The 22,075-nt window shown below is 43.1% G+C and overlaps 1 protein-coding gene across 1 annotated transcript in view; it reads right to left on the reverse strand.

Annotated features, from left to right (window-relative positions):
- The window catches only part of Mcee (methylmalonyl-CoA epimerase), a 35,239-nt gene that overhangs the window by 6,908 nt on the left and 6,256 nt on the right, over positions 1 to 22,075 (reverse strand). The window contains exon 2 of the mRNA XM_005084408.4: positions 10,858 to 11,195. Coding sequence (XP_005084465.1) covers positions 10,858 to 11,195 — 338 coding nt within the window. The remainder of the gene's footprint in view (positions 1 to 10,857; positions 11,196 to 22,075) is intronic.

Consider the following 22,075-nt stretch of genomic DNA (forward strand, 5'->3'; position numbering starts at 1 on the left):
ATATCTCCCCATAAAAGTAATGCAACAAAGATATATATATATATACACATATATGTGTACATATATATATATACACACATACATACATACACACATACATACATATATACATAATCAATGATGTATATGACCAAACTGCAGGAGAAAACTGAGGAAACCCATTTTGTGTGTGTGTGTGTGTGTGTGTGTGTGTGTGTGTGTGTGTGTGTGTGTGTGTGTGTGATGTGGTGTTCAGGAACCTTCTACCTTGTCAAGTTTCAACAATCTTGAGTCTTATGTTCACAAAGACTAGACACATTGTTGCTTCTTGCATATGTGAATGCTGTTGGTCCCAACTTCCCTATTACAGGTAATTAGAAACTCAAATCATTTTATAGCTTAAAAAACTTCACATTGGCCTTTTGCTCAGAGCACATTCATGATTACAACACTTTGAAAGCATGGCTCTCCCAATTAAAAGTCAGGATCTAGCAGCTAGAAAGATGACTAAGCAGTTAGGAGCACACTTACTCTTCCAGAAAATCAGTTCCTGGCACTCACATGGCAGCTCACAATCACCTGTAACTGAAATTCTAAAGGATCCAGTGCCCTCTATGCCCTCTTCAATCCTCTTTAGATATCAGGTGCATATTTACACGCAGCCAAAACATTCATATGCATTTTTTAAAAAGGCAGGATCTAGGGACTTGCTCTCAAAAAAAAGGCCTTCTTCAAACCTGCCTATTACCAACAGGCGAGGGCAGAAGGTGCCATCAGAACAGGCCCCACAGTCCTCCCTAATTTTGTGGGGACACACACATAAACTCAGGAAGAAAGAAAGAAAGAAAGAAAGAAAGAAAGAAAGAAAGAAAGAAAGAAAGAAAGAAAGAAAGGAAGGAAGGAAGGAAGGAAGGAAGGAAGGAAGGAACGAACGAACGAACGAACGAACGAACGAACGAACGAACGAACGAACGAACGAAATCCAGTTATCCTCAAGCTACACTTAGTTTGTCAAGCCAAGGAGGTTTCCTCTAGGCCCTCCTACTAAAAGTTCAATTGAGCTGCAAGTGTCCACTCAGTTACAGTCACATGGGAGAGGCATGGGAAGGCACTGTGGTCACTGTTGACATGTGTCACAAGAAACCTTGAGCAGGGACTGTGCAGTAGTGCTCCAGCTCCCCGACACATGCTCCTGAGCAAACAAAATGGTGCCATTGATGCCACTTTGCCATACGGCCGTAGGAACTGGAATGCTGGCCACAGAGAGGGCTTTGGATCAACTTTACCACATTCTGTTCTTTAGAAGACAGTTCAAGACTCAAGTCCTTCAGCCAGGAACAGAATATTTCAGTTACAGTCCTGTAATACACTGAGGCTGAAATCTCAATATTTACACTCACAAATATGTTTTCTGTTCAAGGAAAGGCAGGAAATTTTGCTCCACCTGCTCTGAGGAACTAAGCTCACCCCATCTTGTGACACCACTATCTGACAATGCCACAGCTCTGAGAGAAATCCCAGTTCTCCGTTGTCTCCATCTTATAGTATCTCTCCATTCAGAAAGAAGGGAAGGCTATCTTGGCAATACCTGTTTTTAAAAATGCTAAGTTGGGGCTGGAGAGATGGCTCAGTGGTTGAGAACTTTCTGCTCTTCCAGAGGGCCTGGAGTTCAGTTTTCAGTGCTCACATGGTGGTTCACAACTGTCTGTAAACCCAGTTCCAGGGGGTCCTATGCCCCTTGCTGGCCTCCACAGACACTAGCTGCATGCACGGGATGCACAGACATACATGCAGGAAATAACACATAAAATAAATCCCAAAAAATAAATCAATAAAAAAATCACCCTTTTAGTTATAAAAATGTTTCTTATTTCAGCAGGACACAAACTATATTCACCAGTCTCTGAAGAAGTTGCATGTACCATCTGGCTAAGTTCAGGTCAGCGGGACATGAGTAGAAGTGACAGATAAAAAGCCCAAGTGACCTCATGACCCTTAGCTGCTCTCTGACTTCCCTTCCTGTTGGCTGTTGACCAGCAGTGCCTGAGGCAGTCCCATAAGCCACATATGACAGTTCAGGACAGGAAAGGGAAATCCATGTAATGAAGCCATCTTTTTTTTTTCATTTTTTATTTTAATTTTAAATAGCTTGTTTTACATGTCAATCCCAGTTCCCTCTCCCTCCCCTCTTCCCGCACTCCCCTTCCCCCCTCCCTCCCACCGTATTGCCAAATCCTTCCACATAGGGGATATCTAGAGTCTGTCATTTTACTCTTGGTAGGGTCAAGGCACTCCCCTAAGAGTCCAGGCTGAGAGAGCATCTCTCTTTGTGCTATAGGCACATGAAGACAGTTTGTATACCAGGGATAGACACTGATCCACAGCTCAGGGCCCCATAGGTTGCCCAGGCCTTCTCGCTGACACTCACTTTTGGGGGGTCCAGATCAGTCCCATGCTGGCGTCCCCACTGTTGGTCTGGGGTCCAAGAGCACTCCCCTGTTCAGATCAGCTGTCTCTGCTGGTTTTGCCAGCCCATTCTTTGCCAATTTGCTCATCACTCCTCTCTGTCACTGGGTTCCTTGGGTTCAGTTCAGTGATTAGTTGTGTGTTTGCCTCTGCTTCCATCAGTCACAGGATGAAGGCTCCCGGATGGTTATAGACATCAAGTTCATTATCAGGAATGGGCATTCGAGGTGGTCCCTCCACTATTGCTTAGCTTGCCAATTGATGTTATACCTTTAGATCACTCGAGGTCACTCTGGTGCCTGATCTGTCTTCGATCCTATGATTCCCTCTTCCCCCTATTCTACCCCCACCCCCTCAACTTCCTGTTCCCCCATGACCAACTCCCTTCCTCTTTACCCCCTCTATTCTTCCCAGGTCCCACTCCCCCTCCCCTCGCCGTGTTCCCCATCCATTCAGAGGATCTTGTCTCCATCCTCTTCTCTTGGGTACTATGCATATATGCATATCTTTTAGGTTCTTTCCTGTTTCCCAGACTCTCTATCTGTGGAAGTGCAGACTGGCACTATCCTGATCCATGTCTAAAATCCATATATAAGTGAGTACATACCATGTTTGTCTTTTTGCGACTGGGTTACCTCACTCAGGATGGTTTCTTCCAGTGCTATCCATTTCCCTGCAAATTTCAAGATTCCATTGTTTTTTTCTGCCGAGTAATACTCCATTGTGTAAATGTACCACATTTTCTCTATCCACTCTTCAGTTGAGGGGCATCTAGGTTGCTTCCAGGTTCTGGCTATTACAAACAATGCTGCTATGAACATAGTGGAGCAGATGCCCTTGTTGTATGAACCTGCCTCATTTGGATAAATGCCTAAGAGTGGAATTGCTGGGTCTAGTGGTAGATTAATTCCCATTTTCCTGAGGAATCTCCATACTGATTTCCAAAGAGGCTGTATGAGTCGGCATTCCCACCAGCAGTGGAGGAGTGTTCCTCTCTCTCCACATCCTCTCCAGCATAAATTGTCTTCGGTGTTTTTGATTCTAGCCATTCTGACAGGAGTAAGATGGTATCTCAGAGTTGTTTTGATTTGCATTTCCCTGATGGCTAAGGATGTTGAGCACTTTCTTAAGTGTCTCTTGGCCATTTTAGCCTCCTCTACTGAGAATTCTCTATTTAGCTCTGTACCCCACCTTTCAAGTGGATCCTTTGGTGTTTTGGAGACTTGTTTCTTGAGTTCTTTGTAAATTTTGGAGATTAGCCCTCTGTCAGATGTAGGGTTAGTGAATATCTTTTCCCATTCTGTGGCCTGCCTTTTTGTCTTTTTGACTGTGTCCTTTGCCTTACAGAAGCTTTTTAGTTTCAAAAGGTCCCATTTGTTAATTGTCGATCTCAGTGCCTGTGCCACTGGTGTTATGTTTAGGAAGTGGTCTCCTGTACCAACTCGTTGAAGAGTATCTCCCACTTTCTCTTCTAAAAGTTTCAGTGTGGCTGGATGTATGTTGAGATCTTTGATCCATTTGGACTTAAGTTTTGTACAAGGCGATAAACATGGATCTATCTGCAGTCTTCTGCATACCAGTACCCAGTTATGCCAGCACCATTTGTTGAAGATGCTTTCTTTTTTCCACTGTACAGTTTTAGCTTCTTTGTCAAAAATCAGGTGTTCATAGGTGTGTGGGTTAAAATTAGGGCTTTCGATTCGGTTCCATTGGTCTACCTGCCTATTTTTGTGCCAATACCAAGCTGTTTTCAGGACTATAGCTCTATAATAGAGCTTGAAGTCAGGTATGGTGATGCCTCCTGAAGTTCCTCTATTGTATAGGGATGTTTTGGCTATCCTGGGCCTTTTGTTTTTCCATATAAAGTTGATTAATGTTCTTTCCAGGTCCTTGAAGAATTGTGATGGAATTTTGATAGGGATTGCATTGAATCTGTAGACTGCTTTTGGCAAGATTGCCATTTTTATTATGTTGATCCTACCAATCCAAGAGCATGGGAGATCTTTCCATTTTCTGGTATCTTCTTTGATTTCTTTCTTCAAAGACACAAAGTTCTTGATATACAGGTCCTTCACTTCCTTGGTTAACATTATCCCCAGATATTTGATGCTGTTTTTGGCTATTGTAAAAGGTGATGTTTCTCTGATTTCTTTCTCAGTCACTTCATCTTCTGTATATAATAGGGCCACTGATTTTTTTGAGTTTACCTTGTATCCTGCCACATTGCTGAAGGTGTTTATCAGCTCTAGGAGTAACCTTGCGGAGTTTTTGGGTCACTTATGTAAACTATCATATCATCTGCAAATAGTGAAAGTTTGACTTCTTCTTTTCCTATTTGTATCCCCTTTATCTCCTTTTGTTGTCTTATTGCTGTAGCTAGAACTTCAAGTACAATATTGAAGAGATATGGAGAGAGTGGACAGCCTTGTCTTGTTCCTGATTTTAGAGGAATTGCTTTGAGTTTCTCTCCATTTAGTTTGATGTTAGCTGTTGGTTTACTGTATATTGCTTTAATTATATTCAGGTACGTTCCTGTTATCCCTGATCTCTCTAGGACCTTTATCATGAAGGGGTGCTGGATTTTGTCAAAGGCTTTTTCAGCATCTAGTGAGATGATCATGTGGTTTTTCTTTTGCAGATTGTTAATATGGTGGATTACATTGATAGATTTTCTAATGTTAAACCATCCCTGCATTCCTGGAATGAAGCCTACTTGATCATGGTGGATGATTTTTCTGATGTGTTCTTGAATCCGGTTTGCAAGTATTTTATTGAGTATTTTTGCATCAATGTTCATGAGGGAAATTGGTCTATAGTTCTCTTTCTTAGTGGTGTCTTTGTGTGGCTTGGGTATCAAGGTAATTGTAGCCTCGTAGAAAGAGTTTGGCAGTGAGCCTCCTGCTTCTATTGTGTGGAATACTTTGACGAGTATTGGAATGAGCTCTTCTTTGAATTTCTGGTAGAATTCTGCACTGAAGCCATCTGGGCCTGGGCTTTTTTTGTTTGGGAGACTTTTGATGACTGCTTCTATTTCATTAGGGGTTATAGGTCTGTTTAGATTATTTATCTGTTCTTGATTTAGTTTTGGCAAGTGATATCTATCCAGGAAATTGTCCATTTCCTTTAAATTTTCAAATTTTGTGGAGTACAGATTTTCAAAGTATGCCCTGATGATTCTCTTGATTTCCTCAGAGTCCGTTGTTATGTCCCCTTTTTCATCCCTGATTTTGTTAATTAGCATGTTCTCTCTCTGTCTTTTGGTTAGTTTGGACAGAGGTTTGTCTATTTTGTTGATTTTCTCGAAGAACCAACTCTTTGTTTCATTGATTCTTCTCAGTGTTTTCCTGGTTTCTACTTGATTGATTTCAGCCCTCAATTTGATTATTTCCTGGCGTCTGCTCCTCCTGGGGGAGTTTGCTTCTTTTTGTTCTAGAACATTCAGCTGTGCTATTAATTCTCTAGTATGACTGTTTTCCAGTTTTTTCATGTGGGCACTTAGTGCTATAAACTTTCCTCTCAGCACTGCTTTCAAAGTGTCCCATAAGTTTGTGTATGTTGTGTCTTCATTCTCATTGAAATCGAGGAAGTCTTTAATTTCTTTTTTTATTTGTTCCTTTACCCAGGGATGGTGCAATTGTGCATTGTTCAATCTCCATGAGTTTGTAGGGTTTCTGTGATTTGTGTTATTGTTGAATTCTAATGTTAATGCATGGTGGTCTGATAAGATGCAGGGGGTTATTCCAATTTTTTGTATCTGTGGAGATTTGCTATGTTTCCTATTATGTGGTCAATTTTAGAGAAGGTTCCATGTGGTGCCGAGAAGAAGGTATATCCCTTTGTATTTGGGTGGAGTGTTCTATAGATGTCTGTTAAACCCAGTTGTGTCATAACTTCTATTAATTCTTTTGTTTCTTTGTTAAGTTTCTGTCTGGAGGTCCTGTCTAACGGTGAGAGCGGAGTGTTGAAGTCTCCTACTATTAGTGTGTGAGATTTTATGTGCATTTTGAGCTTTAGTAATGTTTCTTTCACGAATGTAGGTGCCTTTGTATTTGGGGCATAGATGTTTAAAATCGAGACTTCGTCTTGATGTATTTTTCCTTTGATGAATATGAAGTGCCCTTCTTCATCTCTTTTGATTGATTTTAATTTGAAGTCTAATTTGTTAGATATTAGGATTGCTACGCCCGCTTGTTTCTTGGGGCCGTTTGATTGGAAGATCTTTTCCCAGCCCTTTACTCTGAGATAACGTCTGTCTTTGGTGTTGAGATGTGTTTCTTGTATGCAGCAGAAGGAAGGGTTCTGTCTTCGTATCCATTCTGCTAGTCTGTGTCTTTTTATAGGCAAGTTGAGGCCGTTGACATTGAGGGATATTAATGACCATTGATTGGTGATCCTTGTTTGCGCTTGATTTATTGTTAGTGAAGTTATTTTGTGTAGTTTCTCCTCCCTTTTTCTTTTGGTGTTTTGTAAAGTATGATTATATATTGCCTGTGTCTTTGTGAATGTAGTTATCTTCCTTGGCTCTAGGTTTTCCTTCTAGCATTTTCTGTAGAGCTGGATTCATGGATACGTATTGTTTAAATCTGGCTTTGTCATGGAATATTTTGTTTTCTCCATCTATGGTAATTGAGAGCTTTGCTGGATATAGTAGTCTGGGCTGGCATCCTTGTTCCCTTAGCGTTTGTAGGACATCTGACCAGGATCTTCTGGCTTTCATCGTTTCCATTGAGAAGTCAGGTGTAATTCGGATAGGTCTGCCTTTGTATGTTACTTGGCCTTTTTCTTTAGCTGCTCTTAATATTTTCTCTTTACTCTGTAGGTTTGATGTTTTGATTATTATATGGCGAGGTGACTTCTTTTTCTGGTCAAGCCTATTTGGTGTTCTGTAAGATTCTTGTACTTTCATAGGCATATCTTTCTTTAGGTTAGGGAAGTTTTCTTCTATGATTTTGTTGAATATGTTTTCTGTACCTTTAAGTTGAAGTTCTTCACCTTCTTCTATACCTATTATTCTCAGGTTTGGCTTCTTCACGGTGTCCCATATTTCCTGGATATTTTGTGTTAAGGATTTGTTGGTTTTGAGATTTTCTTTGGTTGACGACTCTATATCCTCTAATGAGTCTTCAACACCTGAGATTCTCTCTTCTATCTCTTGTATTCTATTGGTGATACTTGCATCTGTAGTTCCAGACCGTTTACCGAGCTTTTCTATTTCCAGCATCCCTTCATTCTGTGTTTTCTTTATCATTTCTATTTCAGCTTTCAATCCTTCAACTGTTTGAGCTGTTTCCTTAATTTTCTTGGTTGTTTTTTCTTGGTGCTCTTTAGATTCTTCGAGAGATTTGTTTATTTCTTGAATTTTTCCCCCATTTCATGGATTTTTTTGTTTGTTTTTTCTTCTATTTCTTTAAGGGATTTCCTTGTTTCTTCTTTGAGGGTCTCCATCATCTTCATGAGATAATTTTTAAGGTCTGTCTCCTCTTGTTCATCTATGTAGTGCTTTTCGGGTCTTGCTGGTGTTGGATCCCTGGATTCTGGTGGGGTCATGTTGGTGTTTCTATTGCTGAGTGATCTCTTATTCTGTCTTCTTCCCATCTCTTCTTCCTGTGGGTGCTGTTGGGGTCTTTCCGTCTCCTCTGGTCTCCTTCCTTACTGCAGCTGAAGCTGGGGATGCTGAAGCTGGACTCGCTGGGGTTGGGGTCTTGGAGGGGCTGATCTCTTTCCTGAAGCTGGACTCCCTGGGGTTGGGACTTGGAGGGGTTGATGTCTTTCCTGAAGCTGGGCTCGCTGGGTTGGGGTCTTGGAGGGGCTGATCTCTTTCCTGTGTGGGCGGCTCTTCTGGAAGCCGGGAGCGGCCCGAAGATGGAGGGGGATGGGTGATGGGCGGGCGGTCCCCCGCTGGAGACCCAATCTCACCTGAAGCTGGGCTCGCTGGGTTGGGGTCTTGGAGGGGCTGATCTCTTTCCTGTGTGGGCGGCTCTTCTGGAAGCCAGGAGCGGCCCCAAAGATGGAGGGGGATGGGTGATGGGCGGGCGGTCCCCCGCTGGAGACCCAATCTCACCTGAAGCTGGGCTCGCTGGGTTGGGGTCTTGGAGGGGCTGATCTCCATGAAGCCATCTTTTATGTGTGGTGATTTCAGGGCAACAGATGCATATTAGACTGAAGTAGACTGAGCACTTTCTACACTGTCACATGTCACCTACCTTCCTCTTATAACATTTCTATTTCCCTCTTCTGATCTCCTCTTTTGAATTTGCTTTTACTTTCCTGGACTAGCACTCTTCTTTACTTAACTGGACTTCTGACTCACAGCTGGCCTCCTTTGATGGCATGAGCTCTCTTGATGTGGAATGTAGACCACACAGTGAAGGAGAAAGGAGAGTAGACTCAAAGGCAGATGGTCCAGCTTTTTTTCACACTGGGGGCTTACACAGACCCTCTGTCCACCGATAAAACCTGCAGCCAAATTAACCTCCAAGGATGAAAGAAAGGATAAACAGAAGATTGTGTGCAGTCCCCTGGCCTAATGCTGGATAGCTTCCCCAACTTCACATTTTAAGGTTTGATCACACAATGAAGGCAACTGGCTAAGAGTGTGTACCTTGGAAACAGAACAAATCTGGTTTGGACCTGAGACCTGCTGTGTATACCTAGCGTTACTGTGGACAAACTAATCAAGTCTCAGTTTTTTTTCTCCTGTTACATGGGTCATAGTAGCATCCTAATACAGCAGCTATGAGAGTTAAAGAAAGAAATACACATCAAATATTTCATTTATGCCAAAGGGTATGTATGTATTTGTTTGTTACCTGTTATGATAGCCTTTCCACAAGATACTCCCTCCTTTGTAGTGGCTCTCTCCTCCTATTCTCTGGGGGAATTTCTTCACAGTCATTATAGCCAATGCCCCATGATACCTCCCAGCTCCTAGAGCCAAGCAATCAACTTCTACCTCATTGTATTACTGATAAGACACACATCTTAATTATATTATCCCAGTAGAGCCCACTTGACTGTTTAAATGTCCCCACCTCACTGGGGACATGGTCCATGTATTTTGCTTAATGGATGCTTAGCAGAAAGTAGGTTCTCGTGCATGAATGTATCCTTTTACTTCATTCTGGTCAGCTTAGCTCTCTTCTGGATCAGAACTGTGGCTTTGTCATTATGTCTTGCCAATCAGTTGTCCTATCAAGTTAATTTAAGCTGAGGCCTAACTGGCATTGCGGGTAGCCTCAAAGTCAGTTATCCCAACACAATCACCTACAGATAAATATTCTCTATTGGGAATGCTCTGGTCAAACATTTCTTCATGCTTTCTCAAACACTGTTGGCAAAATATAGTTTAGGAGATATTAAAAACCAGGGCTCAGTAAGTAAATGTGCTTGCCACCAATCCTGATGACTTGAGTTTGATGTCCAGAACACAGAGTGGAAACAGAACCGTCTCTTGAAAGTCGCCCCTCTGACCTCCACATGCATGGTGTGATATGGGGGGGTAATTTTTTTAAATTTTAGTAATTGAGAATAAATTGGTTTTGTAATAAGGAACAAGATATTCAATTATTTATGTTTATTTGCTTGTTTGTTTCTTTTGGCTTTTCAAGACAAGGTTTCTCTGTGTATCTCTGGCTGTCCTGAAACTCATTCTGTAGATCAGGCTGGCCTCAAACCCACAGAGATGTGCCTGCCTCTGCCTCCTAATGCTTCGAATAAAGGCATGCACCATCACTGCTTGGCAAGTTATTCAATTTTTAAATGAAAGATCAGAATTATGAGAATACTTCAGCTGGGATGTCTGGCACATGTTTAGCTTGCATAAGGCCCTCAGTTAGTATTGCAACTAAAGCCTCAGAATGTTAATGAAATTATTTCATAAACTTTCTTCATGTGCCTAATTGCCTCGTAGTGATAGTGGAAAGCACATTCTTATTACAAACAGAGTCCACATTTAATGAATACATCCACTTTAGTGGCCTATTCCAAGTCTATGGGATCTAGTTGTCTTCAAAAATACAGTAATATTATTGCTATAGTTTCCTAATAGGAAAAGGACTGAATGAATGCATGCACTTGCACACACATACATACCACATATGCATTCACCTTTAAAGAAGAATAATAGTACCATTCCTTTCAAAAGACTGGGGCTGGAGAGGTGGCTCAGTAGTTAAGAGCACTGGCTGCTCTTCCAGAGGACCTGGGTTCAGTTTCCAGCATCCACATGGCAGCTTATAACTGTCTGTAACTACAGTTCCAAGGGATCTAGCACCTTCATACCAATGTACATAAAATAAAGTTATATAAATTATTTTTTAAAAAATGAATAAAAGAATCTGGTCATCGGTAGTCTTAACTGGTACAAAGCATTTGTGAGAGAGATTTCAAACAGCAGATATGATGATAAAATACCTCGATGCAGACATGATGCATTCCTCCAGCCTTGTTCTTCTGCAGGAAGCCTGAGATTGGACTGTCACTCCCCAGTGGGTGAAGCAGTTCCATCTTGGTGTTTCCCAGGTTGACAAAAACAACAGATACTCCATGTTCTGGAAGAGGGACCGCCTCACTTACCTGGGCCCCCAAAACATCCCTATAAAATGCCGAGGCCTTTTCCAAATCTGGCACTGCTATGGCCACATGGTTGAGCCGACCCAGGTTCCACACAGGACCTGACACGTGCTGCAGGGACTGTGATGTGGAAAAACTTCTCCCTGAGGCAACCGGAGTTTGGAGTCTAGAGAAAAGCCCTGGGGGAAGAAAAGCGAACAGCCATTGATCTCTCTCTCTCTCTCTGGAGAAGTCATGTACTTCTAAATTTAATTTTAAAACTAAACAAGAGCTGTAAAAATGCATATACTGATATTCCCACAGGAAAACAATGGGCTATCATCCAACCTTGCTGACACTATAACACGGAAGGACCTCTGCCCACATCATGTTAATTGATAAGAACATAAAAGTCATACACAGTATGTTCCCATTATGGCAAGCATCAGAACATCTCCCAGCAGAGACAGGCCGAACAGTGACTACTAAAGGCTGGAGGGAAGGGAGAGTGGGGACTGTGGTGGTTGGAATGAGACTGGCTCCCATGGGCTCATAGATTTTAATGCTTGCTCCACACTTGGTAGAACTGTGTGGGAAGGATTAGGAGGTGTGGTCTTGTTGGAGCTATGTCACTGGGGGTGGGTTTGGAGGTTTCAGAAGTCCACACCATTCCTGGTGTCTGCTTTTCGACATCCCACTTGCTGGCAAAGTAAGTTCTCAGCCCCAGCTCCAGTGCCACGCCTGCCTACAGCCATGCTTCCCCCATGATGGTCATAGACTCATTCTCTGAAACCGTAAGCCCCCAATAAACTCTTCCTTCTATAAGTTGCCTTAGACGTGGTGTCTTCATAGCAATTGTAATGTAACAGAGAGCTGTTTCCTTTTGGGTTATGAAAACATTTTGCATCATGATAAAGATGACAGGTGTACAACATAGTGAATATAATAAAAAACTGTATATTTTCAATAGTTACGTGAAGTTTCTAAAGAAGGAAAAGGTATGATTCTGTAACATCTTAGTCAGGGTTTCTATCACTGAGGCAAAACACCATAACCAAAAAGCAAGTTGTGGAGGAAAGGGTTTATTTGGCTTCCACTTCAGCAAAGCTATTCATCACTGAAGGAAGTCAGCATAGGAACTCAAGCACAGCAGGACCCTGGAGGCAGGAGCTGATGCAGAGGCCATGAGGAGTGCTGCTTACTGGCTTGATTACCGTTTCAGAGGTTCAGCCTATTATTACCATGGTGGGAAGCATGGTGGCACGCAGGAAGACATAGTATTGAAGCTGTAGCTGATAGTATTACGTCTTACAGGCAACAGAAAATGGACTGACACACTGGGCAGTATCCCCAGCAGAGGAAACCTCAAAGCCTGCCCCCACAGTGACACACTTCCTCCGGTGAGGCTATACCTACTCCATCAAAGCCACACCTCCTAATAGTGCCACTCCCTATGAGAGTATGGGGACCAATTACATTCAAACTATCACATGCCAACAAGAGTCTGTAGATAAAATCTTGTAGACCGAACAATTTGGAATAAAGAGTTTAAAGTAATGTGATTCACCCCCCCGCAGGTTTTATTGAGGTATGAATGACAAGTATAAGTCATAAATTATGATTTATAATTTATAAATGTATATTTATAATTTATAACTTACAATTTGTATTTTGTAATTTATAATTATAAATAAAAGTATAAATGCTGAAAATTTACAATTTGATATTTTGATATACACGTGTACCTTATGGATTACCACATCAAGCCGTGTGTGTGTGTGTGTGTGTGTGTGTGTGTGTGTGTGTGTGTGTGTGTGTGTGTGTGTACAAGTTCACAAAGGTCAGGGAATGAAATTAGGCATCCTTGTATGTTTGCTTTTGAGTCAGGTCTTGCTCACTGATTGGCTAAACTGGCTGGTCAGTGAGCTCTGGAGATCTGCCTGTACTCCTTCCCGAGAGCTACAACTAGGACCTATGTGTGCAATCATGCCTAACTTTTTAAAATTTAAATTTAAAATAATCTTATTTTACATACCAATCCCAGTTCCCTCTCCTTCCCTTCCTCCCACTCCCCTACCAACCCCCCATCGCACCCCCCACTCCTCAGTGAGGGTGAGGCCTCCCATGGGGGAATCATCAAAGTCTGTCACATCATTTGGGGCAGGACCGAGGCCCACCCCCCTGTTTGTAGGCTGAGAGAGTATCTCTCCATAGGGAATGGACTCCAAAAAGCCAGTTCGTGCACTAGGGATAAATTGTTTCCACTGTTAGAGGCCCATAAACTGCCCAAGCCCCCCAATTGTCACCCACATTCAGGGGGCCTAGTTTGGTCTTATGCAGGTTCCCCAGCTGTCAGTCTGGAGTTCATGAGCTCCCACTTGCTCAGGTCAGCTGTTTCTGTGGGTTTCCCCAACATGGTCTTGACCTGAGGACCCTAAGAGAGACATACATGAACACCCCTCCTCCCCCAGAAGGGGAAAGGGACAAGATCTCTTGAGTAAATTAGGAGCATGGGGGAGAGAGGAGGAAAGTAGGAAAGAGAGGACGGGAGAAGGGGAGTGGGGAGGAGAACATGAGGGATCAGGAAGGCCGAGTTGGGGGAAGAACAGAGAGGGAGCTGTTATGGGCTTAAGAAGAAACCTGCCTGGCACTAGGGAAATCTCCAGGAATCCACAAGGATGACCCCAACTACGAATCTAAGCAATAGTGGAGAGGCTACCTTAAATGCCCTTCCCCTATAATGAGAATGATAACTACCTTAAATGCCATCATAGAGCCTTCATCCAGTAGCTCATGGAAGCAGAAGCAGAGATTCACAGCTAAGCACTGAGCTGAACTCTTGGAATCCAGTTGTAGAGAGGGAGGAGTGAGGAGCAAAGGGGTCAAACCATGCCTAACTCTTTTACACGTGTGCTGGGGAGGGGTCAGCACTCAGGCCCTCATGCTTACAGGCACTTTACTGGCTGGGCTATCTCCCCAGCCCCAAGTCAACTTTGTAAAGATGTGTTTATTCTGACTCTCAGAAAGTCACAACTTTAGTTGTAGGTTTCTCTGCTCCAGTTCAGAAGGTATAACAGTTTCAGTCTTCTGACCTCCAGAATGTTTAATTTGTCATTACTCCATTATAAGGAAGCATTACTTTGCTTGTATAAATTGCAATGCATAATTATCTATTAATAAAACAAGAGGGTTAAAAACAGAGTGTAAAAAACAGGAGATATAACAGTAGTATAAAGGATTAAAGAGGAGTAATGGAATAGGAAGGGTTAAATTGAGTGGGGATAGGAGGGGATATGGGAATGGATAATTAACACTAAAGACCATATGGAAACCTACTCCTATAGAAGCTTACACACACACACACACACACACACACACACCATTTAAATGGAGTCATCCTATAATGGGGCAACAATGCCTCTATTTGATACACAGGATAACAAATAAAAAGCCAGCGCCCACTGCCAAGAATAGGTTACCTCTTTTGACGTAATTGGCCTAATGGATATCGTAGAGTCCCCAAACAACAAGCTGTTGCCAGTGCTCATGGTTACCCCCAGGACTCTTACTGCTGATGACACCACATTCTTAAGTAACAGAACTTGAAAAACACAAAGCTGGTATTCACTGGAAGGTTCATCGCGGCTGGTTATCTTTCACATGCTGTAGGGGCTATGCACACTGCTGGAGGAGTAATCAGCAGTCTACCTAACCATGGACCGCGACAGCTACTATCACCAGCCTGACAAGACACGCCCACTGGTGCAGCAGCGGCACAACAGCCACGACAATAGCCAACAGCTTTCTGATGGGATTTAAGGGCCCGCTTCACAAGCTGATACCACACCTGACACCACTGTAAATGAAGAAAAACTGAGGCGAGGCAGGTCATAGCCTCTAGGGGAGAACCTTCTACTGTCACTCTGCTAAATGGGCATAGTATTAAGCTGACTTTTGCTTTGTTTTGTTTTGAGACAGGGTATCTCTGTGTAGCTTTGGAGCTTATCCGGGCACTTGCTCTGTAGCCCAAACTGCCCTTGAACACACAAAGATCACTACTGCCTCCCAAGTGCTAGGATTAAAGGCGTGGGTCACCACCACCTGGCTTAAACTGACTTTTAATAACCTATCATTATACCCATAGATTAGTGTATCTCTCAACCCTGATCAGAGAAGCTTCTATTTATGTAGATGGTAATTAACACGGAGACTTGAAACTGGTCAAGGTACAGAAAACAGATCTCAGTCCTAAATGTGAAAGACCCCTACCCAGGACCCCCTAGGAAAAGAAAAGCAAGGCCAGGCCGTTGCCTAATGAAAGAAACCCAGACCAGGTGTTTCACCCTCAAAACAGGATGTCTGTGATCACTATAGCAGTCATGGGACCCGGATAATAATTGCTGAAGCGTGCTGGGAACTTTCATATGACAATACTAGAAAACCTAGTCCTTGGCAACTACCCTGGCCCCCAATTGTGTCTGATCACTGTAGCAATCATAGGACCCGGATACTAATTGTTGAAGCATGCCGGGGTCTTTCATGTAGGAAACCTAGTCCTTGGCAACTACCCCTGCCCCCCCCAGATGATCTCAGCCCATGCTTCAGTAGCCAATGAAATATCTGTTGCTATGCTGATACTTATGTAATCATTAAAACTCCATAAATAGTGTACTCCCTACAAGCCCGGTATGCTCTGCACCCGAGTTGCAGTAGCATCCGCAGGCGCCTGTGTACTCAATAAATCACCCCTTGCATTTGCAGCCAGTGGTCTGGCCCCAGTTCTTGGGCAGAGGGTTCGGTTCAGTGCCCGGCGCTTTGATGCCGAGGTTTTTCATTGGAGCTTCCACCGAGATTTCTGCCCCAGAACCACCAGTGCCACCGGGAGGTAAGCTAGCCGGCACCCTGTCTGCTTTGTTCTTTGTTATATGTATGTATGTTGATCTGTCTCCGAGCAGGTTGGCTACGTAGTCATTCAGTAACTAGGGCGGCTTGAGAAGGGGCTGACGAGCCCAGACTTCTCCCCCGCCACCCTGGCAGACGTGCCAGGGATCTGGAGAGCTCAATTGTTTGGAGCTCATGGGCCTGAAAAGGGAAAAACAGGACCACTACTCCTGTTGACCCGTCTGAGTATTTACTTTCGGTTCTCTGCCGAAAGCGCGCAGTGTGTCTCGTTGTGAGTTGCTTAATTGTGTTATTTGTGTTGTTCGTCTATTTGTCTTTGTATTTTGAGTTTTCTGATTCAAGAATGGGACAAACCATAACCACCCCTTTGAGCCTTACTTTAGATCACTGGAATGAAGTGCAGATTCGTGCCTCTAACCAGTATAAACTGCACATCTGAGTGGCCAACCTTCGATGTGGGCTGGCCACGGGATTGGACCTTTAACCTAGAAATTATCTTACAGGTTTAGGATCGGGTCTTTGACAAGGGACCCCATGGACACCTGGACCAGATAGCATACATTGTTATTTGGGAAAATTTGGCTAAAGACCCCCGACATGGGCAGCCCGGTTTGTGACTCTCTGACCGCCTCTGAAGGCAGTCTCGGAGAAAACTGTCAGCTCCTCCCCTACCCCCTTCTTCACCCTTGGTCCCTGTCCCAGCTCCAGATCATCATCTACTCCTAGATGATGCAGTTCTCATAGAAATATTACAAGGGGAAAACTACAAGTAACAAGTTTTGTAAAGTTAATTTAAATTTGCTAATAGGTTTTCATGTTCAGGATAAATAATTTTTCAACCCTGTTGATAAGGTGACTTTCACATTAAGACAGCTGTTGCATGCCAATTTTTTTTATGTGTGTGTACAATTGGTTGAGTATCTAATATGCCCCAGGTTCAGTAACTAAACACTTCTTTTTATAAGTTGGTCCTGTGGCTGAGGACTTTGGCCAAGCCTAGCTAGTCACTGGCCCATCTTATCCCTCTGTCTCTGTTCTTGCCCGCCTATACACATGGTGCAGGTCAGGGGGTCTTCTCTTGCTGCCCTAAACACATGGCATGCTGGGCAAAAGTCTCCCCGCCATGTGCCATGGTATAGAGCATGCTGCAGCAGGGTCTCCTATCCCTGAGCATGCAGTGAGGCAGCTGCTCTGTTCTCCAACTGCTCCTGCAGCCCTCACAGCTGAGCCTGCTCCGTCCTCACCTGCCTGCCTTTGAGGTGTGCAGGATGTGAGGATGGGGTCTCTCTCTCTTTCTGTCTCTCTGCCCCATGCACATGGCGTGCTGGCAAAGGAGCCATCTGCCAGCTTTTCCCTCCACCAGAGCTCCCTGCTCAAACACACAGGGCTGGAGCAGGTAAGCCATTTGGCCAGATCCGGTCTTTCCACAGAAACTAAATGGCTTTAAAGTTATAACTACAAGAGAAAAAAATGTAAGCTGTTTACTATGATGTTTCATTTCTACAAATGCTAAATTTTAAAAATTAATCTCTCAAAAATTATGTATGCTTGTTTTGTTAAAAAGTTCTATCTGTATTTTCTGTCATAATCTAAGTTTTATTACAAGCATAGAGCTAAAACAAAAGTAGTGCAGGTCGCCACCGTTTTACAGTCAGTCACATGCCACGCTGGCCACATGGCTGGCTGGTAGCCATTTTACTAAAGTTAAAAGAGATACCTGATCCACCATCTTAACTAAAGGTGACCACATGGAAGTTATGAGGTACCATCCTATCAGCAAGTTTTTATTCAGATTTAAAATGTTAATGCTTTTATACACAGGAATACTAAGTTTTATAATTTAACAGTCACCCAGATAATAATGGTTTTAAAGGCCTAAATAAAAACATTAAGGGATTTCAGAAGTTTTTAAAATGTTTTCAATTTATAAGGTTATAAGATATTTATACTGTTAAAATGTTTAAAGCTAGACCTAACAATATATAGTTATAGTTTTATAAAGGTTAATAAAGTTTATACTTTTAACAGTTAAGCTTAAGGCAGACAAACCTCTAATACTTCAGAGACCTAAAGAACATGGCATTTAAAATGTTAATTTAAAAGTTTATAATATCAGACAGACTGCCAGATCCTAACAGTGACCCAAAGTCTCCAAAGAAGATTATGAGGCACCCTGGTCCCTACACCTGGATTGTGTTAACTCTAACCAGTGAGCAAGATGCCCAAAGGTGACACCTGCTGCTGCTAGGACCTGGCCCAGAATGTGGACAAAGCTGCTGGACACTGGAAAATTGATTGCACCCCTTTTGCCGAGACAAAACAAGGTCAGTCTTTTCCATGTCCCTCTTCCACAGAGAGAAAGAAAACTCACCTTACAGGCCTGGTAAAGATTGATACTGTTCCTGATACTTGTGCCTCCAGTGCTAGTAGAGGAGACTTGGGTATGGCTGTATATGGACTGGTACCTGGCACTTTTTAATAGATTCGAAGACTGTATAAAATTTATCCTTCTTGGATCTCTAAAAGTATTAATTGTTGTCAGCTTGGCATTAGGCAGTCAAATCCACAAGACTATAGTCAGGCTGATAACTCGTTTTATTTATGTAAAAATCAAGCCTTAATATGTCTCAATAAGGATCAAAGGATGTAAATACTTGTTCAGTCATAAGCTCAAGGTTTTCAAGTTTATTTTGGTTGTCATCTAAGTATAAACATAAAGGGCTTTTCATCATGCCATAGATACCTCTGTCCAATTCATACTTGGCTCCCTGGACAGAAGACAAATGTACACTACTAGCCCAAATCTGTAGTTTCTGCTAGGACAAAATACAGATACCCAGATATCTGCTTTTTCTACAATGTAGATTTCAGTACCAATTGATAATGCTACTGTACCTATAACCTTTATGTCCTTTTATATAACAAAATTTATATAGGCTTCAGAGGATCAAAAGTCATACAGCTTGGATCCACTTCTCACAGGTCAAAGAGGACTCCAGATAAGTACAGCCAGTTATCCCACCTGTCTGTTCCTGAGAATGAGATTTTCTCTCCTGGTCATGGGATTCCTGACCTTCCTGATCACTAATACTATGGGTCTAAGGAGTTCCAATTAAATACATAAGTTTTAACTTCTGTTCGCAGTTTTAAACATGTCTTAAACAGGTTTCCACTTCTGGCAAACACATCTGAACATCAGTTGCTGACCACAGCCTGCTCCTAAAGACTGCGAGCCCTAGACTTGCTGTGGATGTGAACCAGTTCAGCTGATGTGGACACCCCCTGTCTCTTCAACACAGTCTGCCAATCAGCTGCTCCTGGATAGATACCCCATTGCCTAAATTCACTTTTTGCTTTTGACTTGCATTTCTGCCTTCTTGGGTCCCCTAACTTCGTCCCAAAGTCAGCAAGAAGTAGCATGGAAAGGAATACATCGCCCTCTTTCCCCTGGTTGAGATGCAAAGTCAAAAGAAAAAAAAATTCCCTTACATAGGGAACAGTATAATAAGAGGGGGAGACATATGTGCCACTCTCAAAGAGGAATGTTGTTTTTATGCAGACAAGACTGGGGTAGTAACCAAAACTCTGGATAAACTCAAGGAGAGGCTCACTGTTCGTCAGAAAAAAATTTAAATCCCAACAATACTGGTATGAGGGTTGGTTTAACAAATCCCCCTGGTTCGCTACACTAGTCTCTACTCTTATGGGCCTCCTAACCTTTGGGCCCTACATTCACAAACAATAATTCAAGCCTTAGTCCTAACTCAACAATACCATGCCCTCAAACAGATGGAACCATAAGTAAACCTTAAGTAGAGAGGGCTGGACAATAGGTAAAAGATTCTACCTATGCACAAGAACAAGGGGGGAATGAAAGACCCCTACCTAGGACCCCCTAGGAAAAGAAAAGCAAGGCCAGGCCGTTGCCTAATGAAAGAAACCCAGACCAGGTGTTTCACCCTCAAAACAGGATGTCTGTGATCACTATAGCAGTCATGGGACCCGGATAATAATTGCTGAAGCGTGCTGGGAACTTTCATATGACAATACTAGAAAACCTAGTCCTTGGCAACTACCCTGGCCCCCAATTGTGTCTGATCACTGTAGCAATCATAGGACCCGGATACTAATTGTTGAAGCATGCCGGGGTCTTTCATGTAGGAAACCTAGTCCTTGGCAACTACCCCTGCCCCCCCAGATGATCTCAGCCCATGCTTCAGTAGCCAATGAAATATCTGTTGCTATGCTGATACTTATGTAATCATTAAAACTCCATAAATAGTGTACTCCCTACAAGCCCGGTATGCTCTGCACCCGAGTTGCAGTAGCATCCGCAGGCGCCTGTGTACTCAATAAATCACCTCTTGCATTTGCAGCCAGTGGTCTGGCCCCGGTTCTTGGGCAGAGGGTTCGGTTCAGTGCCCGGCGCTTTGATGCCGAGGTTTTTCAAATGAAACATATATCACATCTCGTCCTCTAAAACTCAAGGGTTACTGTGGAAGAGGGTGCAGACAGAGTTTAAGAACCAGAAGCTGTGGATGACTACAAGGAACACAGCAGTGCAGCCTCACATATGAACTCAGGGCAGTTAGGACAACATGCAAAAGACGTGCAAAACTTCAATCCAGACAGAATCCCAGCATGGAAAACGCAGTGGACATGAAATCCCCCCTCTAACTGAGGAGCTACTGGCCATTGATGCTGGTGAGAGGGAAAGTTGGTTTTCTTTGAGGGTGTTACCCTGGGTAGTGACACACACACACTTCAGTGGTATGTCACATAGCCTCTCACCTCTAACTCCTAAATACTAACATTACAGGCATGATTCACCAGCCTCTAATTATTTGGGAAGATTTATCACCAGGGGTATGGTTTTAGAAATGGTTGAAAGTATTCAGGTATTTTCTGACTACTGATATTTTGATGGAGTTTTGCTGCTAGAAAGTATTAGACACAGCTGGGTGGTGGTGGCAGTGGCGGCACACGCCTTTAATCGCATCACTCGGGAGGCAGAGGCAGGTGAATCTCTGAGATTGAGACCAGAATGGTCTACAAGAGCTAGTTCCAGGACAGCCTCCAAAGCCTCAGAGAAACCCTGTCTCAAACCCCCCCCCCAAAAGAAAGTATTAGACACACACCACTATGTTTGCTTTTCAGTAAAGGAATTGGCATTACAGTCTTTCTGAGTTAAAGTCTGCTGCTTATAACCCACACAACAAAACAAAGCTGCTCTGACTCACATTTATCACTTGGGGACTTTTCATATACCATAGAAATGGCAACTAAACAATAACTCTGCCTTTCGGCAAATATGAACCAGCTCCCCGCACCTGGCGCTATTTGCCGCAGTTTCTAGGGGTTCTCCGTGTCTTGCCAACTGCTAGGATTCATCTTCAGTGGAAGGCAGACTTGGGTGGGTAAATTAGATTCCGCTCTTTCCCAAGTACCTATGGTTTTATTTCACGGCTTTATTTATCAACCAACACTATTATGAAATCTTGCTAGATCTGCAGTCCTTCCAAAGTACATTGTGCAAGCACAGATGCTGAAATGGGAGGGAGGGCACAGTACGGCAGCATGACTCCGCCTTTTAGTCTGCGTGGCCGTAAAATAGAGGCGATGACACAGGCACACTGAATACCTTGCGTTATTTGATCTTTACCATGACCCTAGAGGTTGGATAGTATGGCCTCCATTTCCAGAAGTATGGAATTAGGCCTACAGAGATTAGGTTCTTTTCCTCATCGTCACTTCAAGCGGCAAAGCAGAGCTGTTGTAGAATATTATTTCAAGATGTGTTGCATTTGTTTATGTTCTGGAGCATTTCTTTAATGATGCAAAGATGTGTGGCTTTTGTTTTATGCTGCATTTGCTTAACTCTGTGAAGCTGTGATTCTTTGCCTGTCTAGAACATCTGAAGGTCTAATAAAGAGCTGAATGGCCGGCCAATAGAGTCAGGAGAAAGGCTAGGTGGGGCTGGTAGGCAGAGAATAAACAGGAGAAATGAGGAGAAGAAATGAGGGAGAACGAGAGAACAAGGAGGAGGATGTCAGGGGCCAGCCACCCAGCCACCGAGTATGAGTGAAAGTAAGATACACAGAAGATAGAAAAGGAAAAAATCCAGAGACAAAGAGTAGTCGAGATAATTTAGGTTAAGCAAAGCTGGCAAGAAACAAGC

This window comes from Mesocricetus auratus, unplaced genomic scaffold (assembly GCF_017639785.1).
Source record: "Mesocricetus auratus isolate SY011 unplaced genomic scaffold, BCM_Maur_2.0 Super-Scaffold_4256, whole genome shotgun sequence".
NCBI lineage: Eukaryota > Metazoa > Chordata > Mammalia > Rodentia > Cricetidae > Mesocricetus > Mesocricetus auratus.